General features: G+C 58.9%; 2 protein-coding genes across 4 annotated transcripts in view; one reads left to right on the plus strand and one right to left on the minus strand.

Annotated features, from left to right (window-relative positions):
- On the plus strand, positions 1-12,386 carry ZNF687 (zinc finger protein 687). 3 transcript variants are annotated; one of them, XM_081340590.1, is made up of 10 exons: positions 17-101; positions 3,774-3,949; positions 4,461-6,847; positions 7,494-7,672; positions 7,844-8,020; positions 8,124-8,286; positions 8,387-8,722; positions 8,880-8,992; positions 9,084-9,225; positions 9,770-12,386. In XM_081340590.1, exons 3-10 carry the CDS (start codon positions 4,631-4,633, stop codon positions 10,238-10,240), a joined length of 3,798 nt encoding a protein of 1,265 aa, XP_081196716.1. In that variant the 5' UTR covers positions 17-101; positions 3,774-3,949; positions 4,461-4,630; the 3' UTR covers positions 10,241-12,386. The 3 variants fall into 3 exon arrangements, with proteins under 3 accessions (XP_081196714.1, XP_081196715.1, XP_081196716.1); XM_081340588.1 differs by lacking the exon at positions 3,774-3,949 and having other exon boundaries at positions 1-101; XM_081340589.1 differs by lacking the exon at positions 3,774-3,949 and having other exon boundaries at positions 1-101; positions 9,084-9,162.
- LOC308675349 (unconventional myosin-Ie-like) overlaps positions 11,203-21,756 on the minus strand; it is a 17,064-nt gene continuing 6,510 nt past the window's right edge. The window contains exons 9-28 of the mRNA XM_081340595.1: positions 21,363-21,495; positions 21,031-21,227; positions 20,594-20,674; positions 19,802-19,888; positions 19,412-19,498; positions 18,716-18,883; positions 18,538-18,623; positions 18,163-18,244; positions 17,059-17,165; positions 16,731-16,829; positions 16,433-16,577; positions 16,196-16,310; positions 15,649-15,818; positions 15,252-15,397; positions 14,898-15,044; positions 14,310-14,467; positions 14,056-14,136; positions 13,529-13,712; positions 13,141-13,322; positions 11,203-12,977 (exon numbers count right to left, since the gene is read on the minus strand). Of these exons, the coding sequence (XP_081196721.1) occupies positions 12,901-12,977; positions 13,141-13,322; positions 13,529-13,712; positions 14,056-14,136; positions 14,310-14,467; positions 14,898-15,044; positions 15,252-15,397; positions 15,649-15,818; positions 16,196-16,310; positions 16,433-16,577; positions 16,731-16,829; positions 17,059-17,165; positions 18,163-18,244; positions 18,538-18,623; positions 18,716-18,883; positions 19,412-19,498; positions 19,802-19,888; positions 20,594-20,674; positions 21,031-21,227; positions 21,363-21,495 (2,532 nt within the window). The 3' untranslated portion in view covers positions 11,203-12,900. The remainder of the gene's footprint in view (positions 12,978-13,140; positions 13,323-13,528; positions 13,713-14,055; positions 14,137-14,309; positions 14,468-14,897; positions 15,045-15,251; positions 15,398-15,648; positions 15,819-16,195; positions 16,311-16,432; positions 16,578-16,730; positions 16,830-17,058; positions 17,166-18,162; positions 18,245-18,537; positions 18,624-18,715; positions 18,884-19,411; positions 19,499-19,801; positions 19,889-20,593; positions 20,675-21,030; positions 21,228-21,362; positions 21,496-21,756) is intronic.

The raw sequence follows: 21,756 nt of genomic DNA on the forward strand, positions 1-21,756 counted from the left end.
AAGCGGCCGAGGAGGCGGAGGCCCTCAGAGCAATCGAGAGAGGCGCCGCGCCGACCGCGAAGCCCCCACGCCGGGCCGCCGAGGGGCCCGGGGTCGCGCAGGTAGGAGGCCGTGGGGCCGGCCCAAGGCGGGGGGGGGGCAGGGCAGCGGCGTGAGGCCGGGCGGGGGGGTCTCCCTCCGCCGCCCCCCCCGGCCTTCCAGGGCTTGGACTACAAATCCCATTTCCCCCGGACTGCGGATCCCATCATCCTCGCCCGCCGCGCCTGCTCTCCTGCTGCCGGGGGGAACCTCAGTCAGAAGCAACCCCCCCCCAGTCTGCCTTTTTTAAAAAGGGGAACTTCCGAAATAAACACAAGCCCCCCCCCAAAGTGGAAGCCTGCCTGGAGGGCGGGGGCTGCTGAGAATTGCAAGGGGGGGTCGCTTTGCCCCCTCCCCAACCAGAGAGACTGACCCCCCCTCCCAATTCTGTCTCTCAATGGATGCCCTGGACGTAAAATCTCATTAATGCCAAAAAAGACGGGGGGAGGGTGGATATTTTACCCTGGGGGGCGGATCTGGGTGGGGGGGCAGCCCTAAAAAAGGGGGGAACGCTTTGAAGGAGCTCGTGGGGGGGTTCCTGGGGCTTCTCCCTCCCCCCCTAAAAGGGGTGGGAATTAAGGGAGATTTGGAGTTTTGAGGGTCCTGCAAACCTTCCTCCCAACATTGATAACGGAGCATTTTTCTCTGGTGGCTCAAGAGAGGCAGGGCTGCTCTTTGGGGGGCAAAAATATTTCACAATTTTAAAGCGCTTTGCCTGTATAACTTTATAACCTCCAAAGCTCCTGTCCACAAATCCTTACCTGCCCTGGACCTGTTCAAGCCTTCTTTTTTTCTTTTTTAAAAAAATTAAAAGTTGCCTAGATACAGGCATCTACCTGGGTCTGGGAGTTTGAAAGTATCCACAGGTGTGTTTGCAAATATTGAATTTATCCATTTGTTAAAAAGGACCCCAAACTTTTTATTGTGCTTTTTTCAGAGGAGAGGGAAGGAGCGCCACACATTGGGGGCGTTGTTGGGTTTTGAGGTGTCCACTTCCTGTAGCATCTTTCTCTGAGCTACAGTCTCTAAGGGGGGAGGGGTGTTGTGAATCAGATGCCAAGTATCGGGGAGGGGTGGAGCGGGGGGGGGGGGGCTGGTTAGAAAGTTAGGTGTTTTTGCTAAGGTTTTGCTTAGTTTTGGATTCCAGGCGAACCACTTAATGCTGCCTTTTGCATTTGAATTGGTGCTATCCAGAAATGCCTTAAATCACTTGTTGCTTTTCAAAAGTGGTCATCGCCCTTTATGCCCAATGATAATGCCCACTGTGGGCTCCCATGGTTCTTTCTCCTGCCCTGGGTTTGTTATGCTTAAGAAGCCCATCGCTGTTGTATTTTCATTAAAATTAACCTCCCTTCCCCCTTGAGTGAGCTTGGCCACCGTTGAGTCTTTTTTTATTTTCTCCTGGCCTCCCCGCTCAGTATTTTAAAGTTAGCAGATGGTCTTGTCTTAATTCTCTTAAATGGACTGGAATTTAATCTCTTGCCAGACACGGCTGGGTTGGGGGTGGGCAGCTGCCGTGGGCGTTAATTAATCTGGAACAGCGAACTCTCCGTGAAGGCAGTGAAAAAAACTTGCTTCTCGCCCAGCCTGTTTCCAGGGTGGATTTCCAGCCCTGCGCTGGAGAAAAGAAGATCAGAGGTGGGGAGGTTGAAAAGTGGGTGATCTGCCCAGCTTTGGGGGGCTGGGGAAGAAGGAGAACGTCTCCCCTAAGGGAGCCACGCATTCCGGCTGGAAAATTCACACATCAAGTGTTTGTTCAGCCCCCTGCCCCAGGAGTATTCCAGGGTGGGTGTGAGGAGGGAGGATAAACAGGCACAGGAGAGGGAAGCCGCCTTTGCAAGATCCATCCGGTGGGCCGTGAAATAGCATCTCGGTTAACAGCCGCTCAGCAGCAGATGAGCTTCTGCAGGGTGACTATTTCCCCAGCTTCTTCCTCTGGATTAATTTCCCGCCCTCTCCCAAAACGTAGAGCCGTGCTCAGGAAGAAATGGTTCCTCTGCTCTCCTTGGGCGGGGTGCGGGTGAACAGGACCCCTTGCACCCCCATGCCCAGCTGCCGGCTGTAAATATTGGGGCTTCCTTTTCTGATACTCTGCTCCCCCCCCAATGACTTCAGTGCCCTACTATGCCACACTTCCAACCCCAAAGACATACCCATGTAATTTTCCATCAGGCGGGTCCATATTTTAATTTTTGCAATCAGGCAAAGTGGGGGGGGGGCAGCTGTGTTGCACATTTGCTCTGGACAAGCGCTGATTCCCAGCGGGGGGGGCAGCTGTTCCCAAGAGCGGGCTGTTGGGTGCTGTGTGTGACTCCCTGGCAGGCGTGAAGCAAAATAGACTGGCAGCTAACTGTTGCCTGTTAGAATGCCCTGCTCAGAGACTGCGCCTGGCAATGGCTTGGTTTAAATTTAAATCTCTCCCGGGGGAAGCCCAGCCTTTAGGATTTAAGAGGTCGGGAAATCAGCTATGGCAATCCCCTTAAATCTGGAGAGAGCAAGAGCCTTTCTTCCTGTACTGCTTGCCTGGCTCTGCCTGAACAGTTGTGAGCAGGGCTGTTGTTGGTTTGAGAAGAGGAAGATTTGTGTGTGTCTTGGTGAGACTCTGTTTTGGCTCAAGGAAACCGGTCTGTTTGGGACTGATGTGCAGGGATTGTGAGTGATCGCCCTTAGCAAAGCTTGAGTGTCACCTCGGTGGTAGATTTTGTCCATTGTGGGAGATTATCAGATGTTCCTGCACTTATAAAATAACTTTAGCACAGCTGGGGGGGGGAGCAGCTGTGGAATAACTTGGTCTGAAGCTGCAACTGCTATTTCAAAGTCTTCCTGAAACAGGGAGGACCCGTAATGGGGGTCCAGCAGCCCCCTGCCCGTGTTGCTCAGAACCCGTTTAAAATGCTTGGTCCTTGGTCCTTCCTCAGCAGGCAATACAACCACACTATTATACACCCGTGGTCCCCGGGCCTCCCTTCGTGCCAAATTCAGCCTTTGGGCGAAGGGGATCCCCGTCTCGGCTGCCTTTGCTTCAAAAAATAAGGGGCACCCACCAAGATGCCTGGCACCGGGCCCTGCTCAGCAGCTGACACAGCCGATAAGTAGTGCAGCTTTTCTGGCCTGAAACTCGGGGCGAATCTGCTGCTGGAGGCGCCGATGCCGCAAGGCTTGGCGTGCGGGCTGGGGCCGCTGCTGAGGAGCTGTGCCGCGGTGGCACTGGGTTGGCACGTGTTTAACTTTCCTTGGGGCAGAAGCGTCAAGGCCTGGGTCAGGCCTTCCTCTCCCTCCAAGGGGTCCCTGCGTCCCTCTCATAGGCCTCCCCCACTTCCAGAGGCAGAGAAGGGGGGGTGAGTGAAGGGCAGGGGCCTCCCCCTCTGCCATCCCTTGGCATGGCGGAGCCTTTTCTTCACCCCAACGTCCCTCCCTTCCTCCTCTGATCCAGCCAGCCCTGGTTTTATCTCTCGCCAGGAGCCCCTTCAGCCTTGCCTGCGCTCCACCCTGTGCTCCACGGGGCGCTCCTAACCCCTGGTCTTCTCGCGTCAGCAGATGGCCGAGCAGGGCGCCTTTGGGGAGAGGGGACATAATTGCCCAACGTGACTGGCAGGCCTGGGCTGGAGAGGAGCCGAGCCCTGCCTTCCCCTCCCGGGGGAGTTGGGTGCTTGTTTTCCTCCGCGAGGCTTCCCTCCCGCTTCTTCCCTCTGCAGCTGGCGCTGGGAGGCTGGGCAGAGCGACTGCGCCAGCCTCTCCCCCCAGGCCAGCCTCTCCCCCCAGGCGGCACCCGGCTTACAGGCCTGGCAGAAGCCAGAGGCCCTCAGCCGCCGCCCCCCCCTCCTCAGCTCCTCTGCCCATCTTCCCGGTCTCCAGGGAGCTTCCTTGCCAGGTTAGTGCTGCCATTCTGCAGGGTGCCCGTTGCCAGCGTGGCTGGAGAGACCGGGCACCCTCGCCGGCCGCTGCTCTCCTCGCTTCTCCCCTCCTCCTGGTAGGGAAGGAGGCGGCTTTTGCCCGCTGGCTGCACAGAATGTCAGGTGGGCAGACGGGTGCTGGTGACCCCCCCCCCCCCGAGATTAGCCAAGAAATAAAAATTATATGAACTAGGGCGCTGCCCAGAGTGATTAAGAATTAATTGCCCTGTAATTTGTGAATTGATGGAGGATGGGAAGCGTCCCAGATCAAAGCCTTGGCTCGCTCCAGGCACTCACTCGCTCTGGGCTCCGAAAGGCCTCCCCAAGCAGGTTTGCGCAGCTACAGGTAACGTGCCAGGCGGCCCTCTCGGCAATCGCCCAGCCGGAATGTTGTGCCTGCCTGTCGCGGGGACTGTCCCCCTGCCTTGGGGCTCGGTTGCGGCCCCTCAGAGGAAGGCGCTAAGCCCGTCTTCTGCTTTTGGCTTTCAGCTCCACCCGTCTGCCTGGGGCCTCCGTGGGGAGATGGCCGGCCGGCCGGCCCACTTTCCAGCTCGTGGGGGAGCAGCCGCGGCCGGCAAGGGGCAGCTTTGATCCGGTTCCCCTGGCGAAGGGGCTTCGCTGCTGCTCCTTGGGCTCCGGAGCCTTCCGAGCTCCTCGCCATGGGGGACATGAAGACCCCGGATTTCGACGACCTCCTGGCGGCCTTTGACATCCCCGACATCGACACCAGCGAGGCCATCCATCCGGGCCACGAGGAGGCCGAGGCGCCCATCCGCCCGGTCCCGGGGGAGGCGGCCGCCCCCGAGCACGTCCTCCCGCACGCCGACATCACCACCGTCAGCGTCATCGTGAAGAACACCGTCTGCCCCGAGCAGCTGGAGCCGGGGGACGGGCGCCTGAAGGACGGCCTGGGCGGCCCCCGCCTACTGCAGAACGGCTTTGCGGCTCCCGAGCTGCCCCGGGCCTCCCCGGAACCCACGGCCCCCGCCAACGGCGAGTGCTGGGCCCTGAAGGAGAAGGCCCCCAAGAGCCTGGACCTCTTCTCCCCCTTCAGCCCCGAGCCCCAGAAGGAGGGGGAGGCGGACCTGATCGACCAGCCACGGGGAGGCCAGGGGAAGGAGCAGCCAGGCCTTGCCGGGGCGGCCCCCGTCCCAGCCCCCGCCTTGTCCACCGTCCCCTCCCTGGACTGCCCCCAAGGCCTCCAGGAGAGCCTGGGAGCCCCATCCCCTCCGGCCTTCCCTCCGCCTTTCGAAACGTGTCCGCCTGGTGGGGTGGGCCTCTCGCTGACCCCTCCTCCTCCTCCTCCGGCTCCTCCTGTGATCAAGCAGGAGGTGGACTGCGAGATGCCTTGCCAGGGCTCCAGCCCGTTGGGGCGCCCCAAGCCCGGTTCTTCCTGCTACTCCGCGGAGGCCTCCCCCCGGGTCCCCTGGCCTGGCTCTGACGCCCAGCCGGAGGGGGAGCTGGGCAGCCTCCCCGAGATCAAGCACTCGCTCTCCAGCCCCGGGCAGCCCCTCTTCCAGGGTTCCCCGCCAAAGGGAGCCAGTCCTGGGCCCCTGCTCTCCACACAGCCCCCCGGCGGTGGGTCCCTGAAGGAAGAGCCGATGGAAAAGCCACTGCAGTGCCCGCCAGTCCCTTCCAGCGGGGGGGAAGAGGAGGAGGAGGAGGAGGACGGGGAGCAGGAGGACCAGAGTACCGGTTCCCCCTCGTCCGGCTCCTCACGGCCCCTCAAGGTGAGGATCAAGACCATCAAGACGTCCTCAGGAAGCATCACCCGGACGGTGACCAGGGTCTCGTCGGACTCGGAGCCGGGGCTCGCCAAGCTGTCCCCGGAGGCCCCGGCAGCCGAGGACGCCCTGCTCCCTGCCGTTGGCCAGAAAGAAGAGGCCGCTCCGGAGCAGCCCGGCCTGAGGGCCCTGGCGCCCAGCCCCGTGAAGGTGGCGGAGGGCACCAAGGTGGTCAGCGTCCAGCTGGGCGACGGCACCAGGCTCCGGGGCACGGTGCTGCCCGTCTCCACCATCCAGAACGCCAGCAGCGCCATGCTGATGGCGGCCAGCGTGGCCCAGCAGAAGGCCGTGGTGCTGCCCAGCAAAGCCCTGGCCAAGAACGTGCTCAGCCTGGTGCCCCAGCCCCTCCCCAAGGCCGCCGAGGTCCGGGGCGGGGGGGCCGCCGTGCCCGCTCCCGCCGGCCAGAAGGTCAACGGCACCACAGTGGTAGCCCTGCAGCCCCAGAAGGCCTCGGCCCCCGTGGCCGGCACGGTCATCTCCCGCAGCCAGTCCAGCCTGGTGGAGGCCTTCAACAAGATCCTCAACAGCAAGAACCTGCTGCCCCCCTACAAGCCCAACCTGCTGCCCCCCGCCGAGTCCAGCCTGAGCCTGCCGCCGCTGGGCTACCGCTGCCTGGAGTGCGGCGACGCCTTCGCCCTGGAGCGCAGCCTGGCCCGGCACTACGACCGGCGCAGCCTGCGGGTGGAGGTGACCTGCAACCACTGCGCCAAGCGGCTGGTCTTCTTCAACAAGTGCAGCCTGCTGCTCCACGCCCGCGAGCACAAGGACAAGGGGCTGGTCATGCAGTGCTCCCACCTGGTCATGCGGCCCATCGCCCTGGAGCAGATGGTCGGCCAGCCGGATGTGGCCCCGCTGGTCTCCCTGGCCTCCCTCAGCGCCAGCAAGGCCACCTCCCCGGCCCGGTCGGCCCCGGATGCCAGCCCGGCCCAGGGGGGCCCCGCCCAGGACGTGCCCCTCCTGTCCCTGGGCGCCGGCAGCGCTGACCAGGCAGCGGCCACCAACTCCTGCCAGTGCCTGGAGTGCAAGGAGCAGTGCAAGGACAAGGCCGGGCTGGCTGCCCACTTCCAGCAGGCCGGAGGCGCCGGCTCCACGGTAAGGGAGGGGGAGGGGCCGGGTGGGTTGGACCCTCGGCTCTCCCAGGCCTTCCCCCCGAAGGCTTTCAAAATGAGACCGGACAGCCACAGGGACTCCTTCCTGGGCAGGGGGTTGGACTAGAAGACCTCTGGGGCCCCTTCCGGCTCGGTTATTCCTGCGCCGTTGAAGCCCGGCTGCCCTGGAGGACCACAGGCGGCCAGCCCTGAGTTGCAAGCTTGCTTTGGGGGGGGTGTTGGGGGGGCACTTTCCCCGTGGGTGGCTCCTTCTGTAGAAAGCCTTGCACGGCTTAGTCCTCGCATAGTGGCGACAACGATGATGATGGAAAAGCGACTTTGCCCCTGGTCCTCGCACGGACCGTTTCCGGGCCTGCAAAGGAAAGGAAAGCTGAAGGGAGACTGCAAACACAGTCACAGTTTCACTTCGCAGTCCTTTTGCTTAATAACCACGGCTAATCCCAATGGCGGTCGCTAAGCGAGGACCATCCCTGTACCGTGAAAGGTCCCGTATCTGGAGACGGCGCCAAACGTCTCCTGCAGCCCGAGCAGAGCGTGACCCGTGGGCAGAGGAGGGCGGCTGGCAAGCCCAGGCGGGACTTTTTCCTCTTGATAAAGGAGCGCCCCCCCATTTGCTTCCCCCCCTCCAGGTGTGCAACAGCTGCCCGATGATCATGGCCAACCGCTGCAGCTTCAGCGCCCACCAGCGCATGCACAAGAGCCGTCCACCCCACGTCTGCCCCGAGTGCGGTGGGAACTTCCTGCTGGCCAACTTCGACGCCCACCTGAAGGACGCCTGCCTGCATTTCTCCCGCAGGATCGGCTACAGGTAGGAGGGGGCGGGGCCCTGGGCCGCTCTCACCCGCCACCCCCCCTCCCGCGGATGGACCGAGGGCTCCGCCTCTCCCCTCTCTGGGCGGCGGCAAAATGGGCTCCCCGCTTGGGGCCCGAAGGGCGGGTGCTGGCCGGGCCCCCAAGCTCTCCCCCGCTCTCCCCCCAGGTGCCCCAGCTGCTCGGTGGTCTTCGGCGGCGTGAACTCCATCAAGTCCCACATCCAGACGTCTCACTGCGAGGTCTTCCACAAGTGCCCGGTCTGCCCCATGGCCTTCAAGTCGGCCCCCAGCGCCCACGCCCACATCTACACCCAGCACCCGGGCTTCAGCAGCCAGCAGTCCAAGTGAGGGGCCGCACTCTGCCGGGCGGGGTGGGGGGCTTCTCACCGGGGGGGCACCCGAGGGCGGGAAGGAGCCTCCCCCTCTTACGGTCCTCCCCCCCCCCAGGATGATCTACAAGTGTGCCATGTGCGACACGGTCTTCACCCACAAGCCGCTGCTCTCCTCCCACTTCGACCAGCACCTGCTCAACCAGCGGGTCAGCGTCTTCAAGTGCCCCGACTGCCCGCTGCTCTTCGCCCAGAAGCGGACCATGCTGGAGCACCTCAAGGTGAGGGGGTGGGCCGGCCGGAGCCAGGGAGGGGGGCAGGGAAGGGCCCGGCCTGACCGCTTCCTCCCTCCCTCCCTCCCTCCCTCTTTCCGGACCGCAGAACAACCATCAGCAGCAGCCGCAGCTGCAGCCGCCAGCGAAGCCCGAGGAGGAGCCGGGCAAGCAGGCCGCCCCCAAGCCGGGGCCGGCCGAGGAGCCCTCGCCGCCCGCCTCCAAGGCCCCCCCCTCCTCGTCGTCCTCCTCCTCCTCCTCCTCGTCCTCGGAGGACGACCCCCCCAGCTCCCCCGAGCTGCGCAAGAGCAAGCGGGGCCGGTTCCAGCGCAAGGCGGAGCTGGGCAGGCGCTCGCGGAGCAACGGCTGGACCTGCGGCATCTGCCACTCCTGGTTCCCCGAGCGGGACGAGTACGTGGTGCACATGAAGAAGGTCCACGGGAAGGTGAGCGGCGCCTGCGGGGCCTCGCCAGGCTCTCCTCTCGCCTGAGCAGACACCCCCCCGGGCCAGCCAGGGAGAGCGGTTGGGGGGGTCATATCCACTTTGGGGAGGGGGGGTGTAATCTTCCTCCCTCACCGTGAGATCTCTTCCCCCCCCCCAGTGCGTCAAGAAGTTCCCGTGCCATCTGTGCGAGCGATCCTTCTGCTCCGCGCCCAGCCTGCGCAGGCATATCCGGGTGAACCACGAGGGCATCAAGCGGGTCTACCCCTGCAGGTCGGTGCCCCCGTCCCCCAGCCGCGCGGGGAGGGCCCCGGGCTCACCTGGCCGCCACCCCAGCCTCCCTTTCGCTCTGCCCCCCCTCCAGGTACTGCACCGAGGGCAAGCGGACGTTCAGCAGCCGACTCATCCTGGAGAAGCACATCCAGGTCCGGCACGGGATCCAGGTGACCGACGCCAACCGCAGCCAGGAGGTGCTGGCCACCCGCCTGGGCTCCAGGAACGCCCAGGTAGGTGGGGGCAGGCGGGGGGGCCCCTCCCGCCCCAAAAGAGGCTGATTCAGGGGAGGCTGAGAAAGGCAGGCTGGGAACGGTTCTCCAAGAGCCGGAACGTGGCTCGGTTGCTGAGACCGGGAGTCCTCGGCTTATGACCACAGCCGAGCCCAAAATTTATGTTGTTAAGCGAGACAGTTGTGAGTGTGGCTTTTGCCCCGTTTTACGGTCCTAGTTGTTTTTTTCAGAGCCATGGTTAACTTCAAACGGCCGCTAAATGAAATATTTATTTTTATTTTATTTATTTTAATTCCATTTATATCCCGCCCTTCTCCGAAGACTCAGGGCGGCTTACAAGCTTAGCAGCAGCCTTCATTCTATGTCTATGCCTGCTTATTAAATATGATAAGTTGAGGACTCTCCAGCCTTGTGTCTGGCTCCTTTAGGCCCAGCGCTCTCTGTTTCTGTTCCCGTCCTGCCTAAGGGAGAGAAAGCTGCCCCCCCTGCGCCCCCCCCCGGCCAGACGGCCTCGGCCATCCTGTCCTCTCCCTTTGCCCTGCAGGTGCCCGGCCGGAAACGCAAGCTCTCCTCGGACGACGGGGACTCGTGCAGTGAAGAGCCGGACAGCACCACCCCACCCTCCAAGACCCCCAAGGGCGGCCGGCGCCCCCTCTACCACTGCCGCAAGTGCGGCTACATCGCCCCCACCGCGGCCGACTTCCAGGAGCACATCCCCCGGCACCGGACAGGCGAGAGCGCCCACCAGTGCCACGAGTGCGGACTCTGCTTCACCTCTCAGGTCTCCCTCAACCGCCACCGTTTCATCACCCACAAGAAGAAGCGGGCCGCGGGGGAGGCCGGCGGGTCCCAGGGAGGGGGCCCGGAGGAAGGCTCCCCCCCCGCCCCCGAGGGGAGCCTCTCCTGCACCGTCTGCGGCAAAGGCTTCGACACCCAGCTCAACCTCAAGACTCACTTCCGCACCCACGGCATGGCCTTCATCAAGGCCCGGCAGACCGGGGGGGCCGAGAACTAGCCGGGCTCCAGAGCCCTCTTGGGGGGGGAACGTCCCCCTTTTGGCTCCTTCCGTGGCTTGAGTGCGAGATGCTGTGACGGAGACAAGGGATGGCGCCTTATTTATCGTCCTGGCACAGCTTTCTGTGGCTGCTCTCGGGAGTGGCGCAGGTTGGGGCTCTCCCACTCTCCTTTTTCGCCCCCCTCGTGGTGAAAGTTTGCCGGGCCTCAGTCGCAGGGAGCATAGAAGCGCTGGATGCACCCTCACCCCCCCCCCTCCCTGGGAATTGGCCCTGCAGGCCGGCCGTCTCCCCTTCGGCAGGGATGGCTGGACTGCAGCCCTCCTAATCCCGTCCTGTCTCAACAACATGGGTGTTGAAGTACGACGCATGGAGAGGACACGCGTGTTGCGTAAAAGGCAGGTTGCGCTGGTTCTTCGTCACCACTCCGGTTTTCCTTTCCTGCCCTGAGGCTCCTGGAGGTCCGCAGAGAGAGGAATTACCGCCTCTTTTCGCTTCTGATGCTTGTCTGCCTTCGGGCGGTTTCCCCCTGTTCCCTGGCCAGATCATGGCTTGTTTCAGGCCTGTCCCAGGAAAAAAAGGAAGCCGGCTTGACGTCTCCTCCACCGGCTAATGATGGCCAACTTAAAACCAGGAAAGAGCTTTTCTCCCTTTTCCAAACCATTCCAGGTCCCAGAATTTGGAGGTACGCTCTTGGTCCCCATTTCGCGCCCTTAGCATTGGGGGGGCGGTCTTCACCTCGCAGTGCCCCCAGTCCCTTCCTCTTGGCTGGAGTCCAGAATACCTCAGGAGCTGCCGGTGCTTTGGGGGACAAAAAACCAGGCAGGGCCACGCCTTGATTGCACAGGCAACAGACGTGTGGCTTGTAAAGTCCGGTGTTTGCAGGGTCCGGGCGAGGCGGCTGCAGCTGGGGGGGGGGTGGAAGAGGCCGAGATTGGTTCCTGTGGGCAGAAGATGGGGGGGGTCTTTCTCTCCAAACGGGCAGGCAGCCAAGTCTACCCAGCCTCTTTATGGATGGCTGCCCCCTAGTTCGGTGCCAGGAGGGATCAGGATAATCGGATTATTTCTCTGCCGCCGAGATTTTTAGAGTCTGTTTGCCCCCACACCCCATCCCTTCACTTTTCCCGCCAAACCCCCCAATTTCTAGCCCCCTCCTCAGTCAAATTCCGAGGCCGCCTTCCCACCCGGGAACTGCCAGAGGAGCCTTTGGGAAAGGCCGGAGATGCCCCCCTCCCTCATCAGAACAGTTTAGATGACGGCTGCGAGTTCAAGAGAGGCTCGATCCTGTGCTTTGGGCCTTCGCTCCCACCCTGGAATCATGAAAACGACTTTGGTTATTTTTTGTCTTAAAAGGTGTTTTCCTTTGGGGAAGGGGGAGGGTCTCTCTTGATTTGTGTTTATTTTAGTTCCTGGGTTTGGTTTTTTTTTCTCTTTTTTCTCCTTTTTTTCTTTTTGAGTTGTCACTAATGCAGACTAACGCGTGTCCTTTAAACCAATCATGTAACATATTACTTTAAAAAAAACAACGGAATGAATGAAAGCAAACAGGTTGACTGACTGGTGCTAACTGATTATTTCCCCCGAAAGAAAATTGCCTGTGAGCAGAAAGACCCTTTGCTGGTTGGTTAAAAGAGGAAAAAGAAGAAAAAGGGGGTGGGAGATGGGTTATAATTAGGTTTTTATTAGGAGGCCCCTGTTCAACCAGCACTCCTGGGTTAGGGAAGCCTGCAGAGTAATTTCCTGGGCTCCAGGGGATGGTTGGGCAGCTCTGGCAGGCCAGAGGCCGGTGGCCTTCAGGCCTCGGGGGGGGTGCTTTTCCCCTCCCGACACGGGGACCCTGCCCAGAGTCGGGTACGTCTCTCCCTCGTAGACTGGCATTGTGGCTTCTCTTTTCCCAGGGGCCAAAGGCGCTTCCTTTGGAGTTGCAGAGTTCCAGGTTTCGGCCAGTAAATTCCATGCACGCATCACGCTAACCCAGTCTGCTTCCTTAATCATGGTTTGTCGGAGTTTCTCCCCTGACGCCAATCATGAGAATGTTAATCTGGAAGGCTCTCCCAGGGAACACGAGGTGATTTTTTTTTTATTTTTAGAAAAAAGAAAAGGAAAAAAACCCATGCGGCTATAAATAAAATCCATTTTCAGAAAGGGCCTCCATGTACATAATTTATTTCACTCGCATCCTCTACCTTGCCTGCGTGGCCCACCAATTTCAGGAGCTCCCCCAGGGCGGGGGGGGCTCTTCTCTCAGCGTGGCACCTTTGGAAGTCCAACAGTTGTTTGAGGCTTTGCCACATTGTTTTAGAATTTCCCATTTTTTCTGCTTTTAAAACATTTTAGAGTTCTTTTTTTTTCTTTCCCGGCGACCTATTTCCCCCCTCCCCCACACACATTAAAGGTCCACCAGGCTGGCATCTACTGGTGTGGCTTTTAAGACAGGCGGACAGCCGTTTGTTTCTCGGAACGCTCATTCCTGCCTGGCTGGCCGCTTTCAGAGGGCACCGGGTGCCACCAAATTCCTCCAGGCCAACGAGGCGCCTTTCCTTGCTCTCCTGCGAGTGTCGGCTGCATCCTGCAGGAAGCTGCAGGTCTTCTCCATCCACCAAGCGAAAGCCGTGGGCCAGTCCCTCGTGCCAGTGCAGGAGAGGGGCAGTGCCGGCCTGTCTCAGAGCTTCTCCACGTAATTCCCTGGGAACAGCCCTTCTTTGCCACGGATGCGGCCCTCCCACCATCCCGACGGATCTGGAAAGAGGAGAACACCTTTGTTGCGCTTGGGACTTACTGGACACCTTCTCCGACCCGGCTGGGGGCTCCTGGCCAGCCCCTGGAGCCCCTACCCCTTGCAAGTAGCCCACCGAGCAAAGCAGCTGTGCGAATGGCCTCAAGATGCCCCGGGAGGCCTCACCTTCCTTGACGATTTCAATGACGTCGTTGGCGTTGAAGCTGAGCTCGTCCGTGTCCTGGGCGTCGTAGGCGTACAGAGCCCGGCACCGGGGATGGCAGGGCTGCGGTTTGGGCTTTGGCTTCGGCTTGGCACGGCCCCCGCCTGGGAGGGGTTTGGCTTCCTTGCTAAGGTGGCGCCGGAGGCTGGAAGGAGGAAGTGATCAGCTCCCTGGCATGTTGCTGGGCGCGCGCCAAAGGGGAATGAAACCCTCCCGGTTGCCCCACAGCCAGGAATTGCATAGCTGGCTGGGAGTTGCAGTCCACCCATCTTAAGAGTTGCCCAGGTTGAGACACTTTGCCAGCTGGAGAAGAACAAAGCGAACTCTTGGCAAAAATGGAAGGTCCCTCACCCAGCTACCCCTTGATCCGGGACATCCATGAAGCCCAGGTCCAACGGTGCAGGGAAGGCTCTGGCGCGCGGACTGGCTCCCTGGCGTGGCAGGCTGGGCTGCTCCATGCTGGCTTGGCGGGTAATGGAGTGGCGCTGCTGGACGGAGGGCCTTGTCCCCCGGCCGTGGCCGCCCCACGCCGAGCCTGCACAGAAGGAGAAAGCCAGATTTGCCCTCTTGCAAGCGCAAAATGTCCGGCAAGTGCCCAAGAGAGACGGCCAAGCTGCATAAAGATACCGGAGAAACGGGTTTTGGACACCTGGAGGCGTGTTGGACACCCGCCTGCTGGTCTGGAGGCAGCTTTTGGCTCCTGCAAATGGGGTCCTGCTGGGTGGGGGCCAGTTCCTAGTCAGAAGCATTGTTAGGTAATCTTGGCTTAAAGGAAGCCAGAGAATCGAGTCATTCCACAAACTACAATTAGCAAAATCCCTGCTTAGAAGAAAGCTGGCATGTAGCCACGATTCGGTGGGCAAGGAAACGCAACTTACCTGTGCTGGCCTGGGCATTCCAGCCAAGGGCAGGGCCTCCCACTGAGTATTGGCTTTTTCTGGTGTCCTTCCGGTTTGGGCCTGAAAAGTTTGCAAAATAAGTCCTGAAAACTTTGCAAATCCTGAAAAATTTGCCAAACGTGTGTCTGTGCGCTCCTTGCCTTCTCTGTCGCTGTCTGGCTGGGCTTCCACCAGGTATGCAGGCTCAGCGTCTCCCCCCCCCCCCGAGCCTCAAATCTCCCTCCCCGACTTACGGGCATTGCGGGCTAGGCCAGGCCCGATGCTGACCACCAGGACTTTCCCGTTGGTGCGGAGGAGAGCCAGATCCCCCTGGCAGATTTGGAATTGGATCTGGCGGGAGCCGGCTGCCCCCCAGGGCCCCCAGCCGTCTTTCTTCACCTTGAACTCCAGCCTGGTGTGGTGGGGAAACACGCAGAGAGAAAGGGAGTTGGGGGGACGCAGGCAAGGGCAGAAACGGGGGTGCTCCTTTCTGAGGTCAGAGCGCCCCATGAAGGTTGGGTTCAGGTCCTCAGTACTCGTCTCTGCTAAGCAGTTTGCAACCTCCGCCTTCTGGGATGTGTGAATCTCCTGATGGTGTCCCATCCCTAATTTGGGGGGGGACAGCTCAGGGCTGCCCCCGTCTCCCTGAGAAAGTCACCCAAAGGAGAATTTTGTAGTGACAATTCTCTTCTCCCTAACCAGGGCTAGAAATGTGGCCTGGAAACCCTCCACGTCCAGGAGCAGTCTAACCCAGAATCCCTAACAGCAGGAAATGGTCCTGAAAAAGTGCCCCTTCCTGCTCCCCCCAACCCTGGGAAAGGGGGGGGGCTGCTGCTGCGTACTGGTTGCTGAACTTGATGGGCAGCTGCTTCTGGGCCCTCTCCCCGTATCGCTTGAAGAGCAGGCTGAGCAGTTCGGTCTTGAAGACGGACTCCAGGACGGTGTCATACTGGCACTCGTGGATGATGAGGAAATCGTCCTGCAACGTGCTGGGATGGGGGGGGGGCAAGCGTGATCAGGAGGGGTCCTGTTTGCATGGCAGCCGTCAGGTTTGGACTGCTCCCCCTCCGCAAAGGCCCCTGGGAAGGGGTCAAATGTTTGGGATTTCCCCACTTCAGGTGGCAGGGAGTCCCACAGCCTCCCTAGAGGACAAAGGCTTAGGGAAGCCTCTCCCTCCCCGATTCTTCTCTGCTCACCTGAGGGAGACCGACTGGATCTTCTCCACCTCCAGCTGCCTCTTGAGGACCTCCTTAATGGCCCCCTTCTCGGGCCCCTGCTTCACCTTCTCCCTCCCGATCAGGTAGAGGAATTTGGGGGTGAGGATCAGGTCCCGCTTGACCGTCTGCGAGAGGGACACAAAGGAGGGCTCAGTCTCCAGGAAGGCTGGCACCGGGGTCTTCTCCCGATGTGCCTGGCCAGCGGTGCCCAGGTGCCCGTCCATCCTGAGAGGGCAGCTCCCCGGGGCCAAATTCTGCCGTGAAAGGTCTTGAAAAGAGGAGGCTGCAGAACCTCCAGCCACAGGCATGGCCTATCTTATGCACGTGGAGAGGAGGCAACGGGGAAGCGGCTAGATCCGGCAATGTTGCAGCTGACCTTGAAGCGCCGGTCGTACTTGGTGACGGTGTCCGCGAAGTCCACCCGCTCCCTGCGGCCCAGAAACCGGCGCAGTTCCGGGTGGTTGTCCAGACCGAGGTAGTCGCCCATGAAGTTGCGGTTCAGGCTGTTGCGACGGCGCTCCTTCTTGTTGAGGACAAGGTTGGACGCTTTGGGGAGGGGAGGAAAAATCGGGGTTAGGCCGGGCTGCAATAGGCACAGGGTGCAAGGTGAGAGTCCTTCCTCACATGCTCAGAGGCCACCTGGCCCTGCAGCAGATAAGCTTCTCCAAAGGACAGGTAAAGGCTCCCCTCTGGTGGCTTAGGTTGGTCACTGCACTTGGGCAGGACAATTAAAATCCCAATTTTGAATTCTCCACCAAAGCAGAGAAAGTGAGTGTGGGGTGGGGATTCTGCCCTTTCTCATCCCCCTGGAGCCAAGTGAGGTGGCAGGGGATGCTCCCGGGTGGCTCCTGGGCTGAAGCCCAACCAAAGCACCACCTTTTTTGCCTGCAACTCTTCCGCCTGAGCCTGCTGCCCCCCTTCACCTTCTTCTCTCATCTGCATGTTTTTGCGGACAGCCACGTGTTTGCGCCAGGCCTTCTGGATCACCCGGGCGAAGCCGTCGTAGCGCCGTTCCCGCATCTCCTCCAGAAGGAAAAGCTGCAGGGAGAGCCCAGAGCGACGGCAGCGTTGAGGGCCAGGCAGGTGGGCACGGTCCCCAGTTCCCTCCCCAAGAGAGTCACTGTCTTTTTGCACTCCCAGGAGGGGCTCCCGGCGCTCACCGATTCGGGGGCTTTGATGAACACCTTGGTCCGTCCCAGCTGGAACTGGTCAGGGTCCATGTTGACCGACTTCATCAGGTGCACCACACCCTGCCTCTCGTCGCCACGCCAGCACGGCCACGACTCTGGGGTCAGGATGGCGTACCTGGGCAAGAGGAGGAGGGGAGCTGGGACCCTCTTGGGTGCTGCCCTAAGTCCAAGCTGAGCACCATGGACACAGCAATTCCTCAGAGATGCCCAGAAGATCCAGGCGGAACAGCAGGTTTTGGGGGTGATAAGAAAGGCCGCCAGCTCTCACCTCTGGAGGAATTTCTGGAAAACTCGTCGATACGCATAGCCGGCCCGGCGCACCCGGATGTTCTCTTGCAGCCCCAAATATTCCACCTGGTGCTTCACCCTGGGAAAGGGGCAAAAATGGAGGGTCTTTGGTGCCCACCTTTCTACTCCTTCGCTGCCGTGACCCATGGCACAAAGAGTGGGTCCCTGAAGGGGGCTCTCTGTCTAAATTGGTGTTTCCTAATCTTATCAAGTTTAAGATGTGCGGACTTCAACTTCCAGAATTCCCCAGCCAGCCTGCCTGGACTTCAACTCCCAGGATTCCCCAGCCAACATGGCACCAGTCTTACCGGCTCTCCTCCCAGTCTCTGGCCCTTTTGGTTTCGTTCGGCTTGATGCATCGGATGTAGTGAGGGCTACACTTCATCAACATGCCCACCAGACTGTTGGCTTGTTTCTTTGGAGAGAAGGAAAGGGAGGGAGGGAGGGAGGGAGGGAGGGAGGAAGGAAGGAAGGAAGGAAGGAAGGAAGGAAGGAAGGAAGGAAGGAAGGAAGGAAGGAAAAAAACCTGGCTGTTGTTATCATCATCATTATCCGATGTCAATGATGGCGCACCTTTTAGAGACCGAGTGCCCAAACTGCAACCCAAAACCCACTTATGTATTGGGTGCCAGGTGGACGTGGCCCATTGGGTGGATGTGGCCCATTTGGTGGGCATGACCCATTGGGTGTGTGTGGCTGCGGTGGTAACAACAGACTGGGTGGCACTAAAAAGTTCAATCAATTAATTCCAACTTTGCAAGATCATTTTTTTCTCATGAGAAGTTGAAATTGATTGATTGAACCTTTTTTTTTTTGCACACAGCGGCAGAGGCCTAAAGCGAAAAGGTTTTATAAGGCCTAGGACTGGGGCGATGGCATGCGTGCCCACAGAGAGGGCTCAGCGTGCCACCTGTGGCACGCATTCCATATGTTCGCCACCATGGACTTAGGGTTATCTATGTTTCCTGGTAAAATACATGGGAAAATCCCATTGGCAGAAAATTCCACTTAGGGTTAGGTCATCGTGAACTCATAGAGAAAAATGGACATCGCCAACAAACTCGGAGCTCTTGGGTATGGTTAGGAGGACACTGACTTTTCTAGGCTGCCCCATCTACGTTTCCTGGTAAAATACATGGGAAAATCCCATCGGAGGAAAATTCCACTTAGGGTTAGGGTTAGGTCACCATGAACCCATAGAGCAAAATGGACATCACCATTTTATTTTATTTTTTGCACATGGTGGCGGAGGCCTAAAGCAAAAAGTGTTTATAAAACCCAGCTGAAGGCCTAGGACTAGGGCGACGGCGCACGTGTCAACGAGAGAGTTCTGCCTGCCAGCTGTGGCACATGCGCCATAGGTTCGCCCCCACGGCCCTATGTGCAAACAGATTCCCCCCCGGCCCAATTACCTTGATCTTGCTGCCTGCCGTGGTCGGGCGCCCCTTCTTCTCCGTGCTGAGGCTTTCGGGGAAGAGATCTCGGATGAAGGGGCTGGAGGAGAAGCAGAGAGCTTCAGTTCCCCAGGAGGAAGCCATCATTGCTCCCCAGCACCCAAGAGCCGTTTAACCCCCCTGCCTGTCTTCACCCACCCTGGTTGAGGGAATCGGCTCTTAAAAGTTTATTTAGAGAGGCTTCAAAAGAGAGTCCTTTGGCTGCCACAGAGACTGGCGCAGAAGGGAGGTTTAGGAAAATGGGGAGAGCAGGTGGGTGGCTGGGAGGGAGAAAGTCATTCCAGGGTCATCGGATCGGGCAGCCCCCTCCCCACCAACCCCCACAACCCTCACATCTCACTGCTCTGCATCAGCTCGACCAGATCCGTGAAGAGCACGTCCCGATTGCGCTCGCAGAAGCCTTCCACGTCGTAGGAGACCTGCGGAACCGGGGGAGGGGCTCTGAATTCCAGCTGGGCTCTGGGGAGGGGAGGGTCCCCACGGGTTGGACAGGGGTCCCCGGGGCCCTGACCTTGCCAGCGTAGTGATGGATGATGAAGCCCTTGTTCCAGCTGTTGAAGTGGGGGTGTGCGCCCAGCGCTGATTGCAGCTTCTGCAGCAAGGTGTGGTCAGCCCCCTCGCCTTTGGCGTGCATGGTGGCGCAGACGTCGTCCAGGATGCTCATGAGCCCCGGGGGGTTCTGGGAAGGGGGGGACAAGGAAGACAAAAGCAAAATGCAACATAAACAGTAGCAATGAATTCTGCCTCCCTTCACAGTCCTGTCTGATTCCGTCCTTTGGCCCAATCACAACACAACCCTCCTTTTACTTATTCTGTTGGTTTATCAGATTTCTGTACTACCCATCGCCTGCCTTTTTGGCAAGTCTTTTTCTCCTCCTACAAAACCAGGTTTCTGTGCAAATCCAGAACTGGCCTGTTTCATTGCAGATTTAAAGCAAGGTAATATTTTTCTCTGCTCTGAAATTTAAAATAATAATAATAAAAAGAATTGTTCTTCCTCTGTATAGGCCAGTTCTTCCCTCAAGCCGCCTTAGAATTCCTATTTTAATAGCACCTCAGCCTATAAAATCCAAGGCGCCTTGCAAGGAATTTAGAAGAGCCAAAAGTGAAAGATTTTGGGTCCTTTTCAGCACCCTAGAAGTGGTGCCTTACAAATAGCTCTGTCAGTAAATAAGGTCTACCTTACAAGGAGGGTTTTTTTACTGACCACTTTGTTCTCGATCAGATCACAAACGACTTTGTTGTTGAAATAATCGATGGGGCTCCATCGGATGCCTTCTTGGACGTATTCCTCCTGCAGAGAGGAAGAAGAAAGAGAACAGGAGAAAGAGTTAAAACAGGGAGAAACTGCCCCAAAATTAAACATGAGTCTCGCTGAGTTTGGCCTTGAGCTTTCTGGCTCTTGAGTTTGCCAATCTGACTTTGGTTAAGTCGGATTAAGTTGGCAAGTTTTTCCCACTGAAAAATTCTCATTATGTATTATATGGCCGCCCAACTCACACATCGCTGCCCTGTCCAAGCTTCTGATTTTTTGCCCCAAGGGCACGATTTTTAAAAATGCAAAAGGTTCCCCTTTTTTTGCAAAAAAGACGTTCACCTGCTCAGCCTTCAGGGTCAACTCGATGAAAATCTGCTGGAGCTTTTCGTTCACAAAATTGATGCAGAATTGCTCAAAGCCGTTTTTCTGGCAGGAGAGAAGGAGAAACTCAGACTGGCCACGCCAGGCGCAACAAAACGGATTGCTCAGCTTTGCAGCCTGGTTTTGGGCTGCCACGATTCAGCTCCCGAGTGCGTGCAAGGGTGCAAAATGTTAGCGTCGCGTCACTGGGCAACTGCTTCCGGGCTGGTTCAGCTACGGGATCTGCAAGGTGACTTCCGAACAGCGTCTCTCGGGAGCTGCTTCCTGGGCCGTTCACGGATTCCTGCTATGAAATTCTGCTCTTGATCATTTCTGAGGCTCAACACAAAACTGCCCTTCCAGATCTTAGCCATCCAGAGATTTGCACTGTGCACCCACAGGGATGGAATAATGAACTGAAGCTGCTGTGGTGGGACTCCCTTGCAAAGAGGCCTTTGTTCCCTTTGCTCAAGCAGAAAGGGATGGAATGCCTCTCCTATCGCTCTCTCGGAAGAGGCTTGCTGTTTTCACACACACACACACACACACGCACACACACGACGGATCTTTTTCCTAAAACCATGTTTGGCTCAGCCGGGTTGCTCTGCCACAATGCCCATCCGGTGGCACCCATTGGCTCAGTGAAATTAATGCACTCTCAACTCCCGACTGACGGTCTGGGCCAGGGAAGAGGCTGGCCTGAGAAGGCCTCTCCTTCAACACGAGGGGGGGGGGAGGGCAGGAAAGGAGGATCTTGTGCTGCAGGTTTACCTGGAAAATTTCAAAGCCGTAAATGTCCAGGACACCGATGTTGTATTCCTGGTGTTCCTTCTCCATTGCTTTGTTGACAGCCTGGGAAGAGGATGCGGGCGGAGGGGAGGAGGAGAGAAGGAAAAGAGAAGAGAAGAGAAGAGAAGAGAAGAGAAGAGAAGAGAAGAGAAGAGAAGAGAAGAGAAGAGAAGAGAAGATGAAGGAGGAATGCGGGGTGGGCCCAGGAGTTTTCCTGGCCAGGCTACCAAAGCAGTTTGCATTTATGTTTATTTATACTTCATATGTCTTAACCACCCTTTTCCCTCGCTTGACTGTGGTGTTCTAGCTTTTCCTCGCTGCCTCTTGAGATCTACCCCACTGCAACGCGCCCGTCTAAGCCCTGCACTCGGCTTCAGAAACCCCAGGTGGGGGGAGTGGAGGTCCAGCCGGCCACTCACGTCCACCAGGTAGTCAAAGAGGCGGGTGTAGAGGGCTTTGGAGAGGGCATCTCGGCTGAAGTTGGCCTGTTCCACGTTGAGGGTGACGTCGATCACCTCCTGCCGGCCGCCCCACTTGCTGTCCATCTTGCGGCTGGTCAGTTTCTCCTGGAGGCGCTGCTGGTCGATGGCCAAGAGGTAGGAGGGGAAGGCCAGGACTGCGGAGAGGGACAGACGGGGCAGCAGCTCAACTGGCTGTTGATTTTCACCACCAGCCCAGAGGACAAGCCCTGCGGGTGGCCCCCAAATCCCCACTGCTCCCGGCTGGAGCTGGCCAGGCTGCCTGGACTCACAATCCTTGCTCTCCACCATGGCGTAGTTCCCCGACTCGTGGAAGGTGATGTTGCCAAGGTGCAGGATGCCAGCCACGATCTGGAGCACCAGCGCCTGCTCTTCCTCCGAGAGGCCAATCACCTCCATGGCTGTCTGGAGGAAGAGGAGGAGGAGGAGGAGGAGGAGGAGGAGGAGGAGGAGGAGGAATATCAGCCGTGTGTAAACAGGGCTCCCCCTGGCACGGCCAGAGCGAAGCTAACCCCAAAGTCATGGGCTCAGCCACTCAGCTCTCTTTTTCATCTAGAAGTTTATTTTGATAAACTTTGCTTTTGAAAAGTGGCCGTGCCAGCTCTAGCCACTCCCCAAGAGTAAAATTGGGGTCTTTTCTGCTGCTGAAATGTTCAGTGCAGACTG

Source organism: Vipera berus (assembly GCF_964194415.1).
Source record: "Vipera berus genome assembly, chromosome: 16".
Lineage (NCBI taxonomy): Eukaryota > Metazoa > Chordata > Lepidosauria > Squamata > Viperidae > Vipera > Vipera berus.

What these genes read in the sequence shown, in the direction of transcription:
- ZNF687 (XM_081340588.1), top strand. Translation starts at nt 4,631, where the DNA reads ATGGGGGACATGAAGACCCCGGATTTCGACGACCTCCTGGCGGCCTTT. An exon ending in AAGCGGGTCTACCCCTGCAG is followed by an intron (nt 8,993 to 9,083) that starts GTCGGTGCCCCC and finishes CCCCCCCTCCAG; the next exon opens with GTACTGCACCGAGGGCAAGC. An exon ending in TGGGCTCCAGGAACGCCCAG is followed by an intron (nt 9,226 to 9,769) that starts GTAGGTGGGGGC and finishes TTTGCCCTGCAG; the next exon opens with GTGCCCGGCCGGAAACGCAA.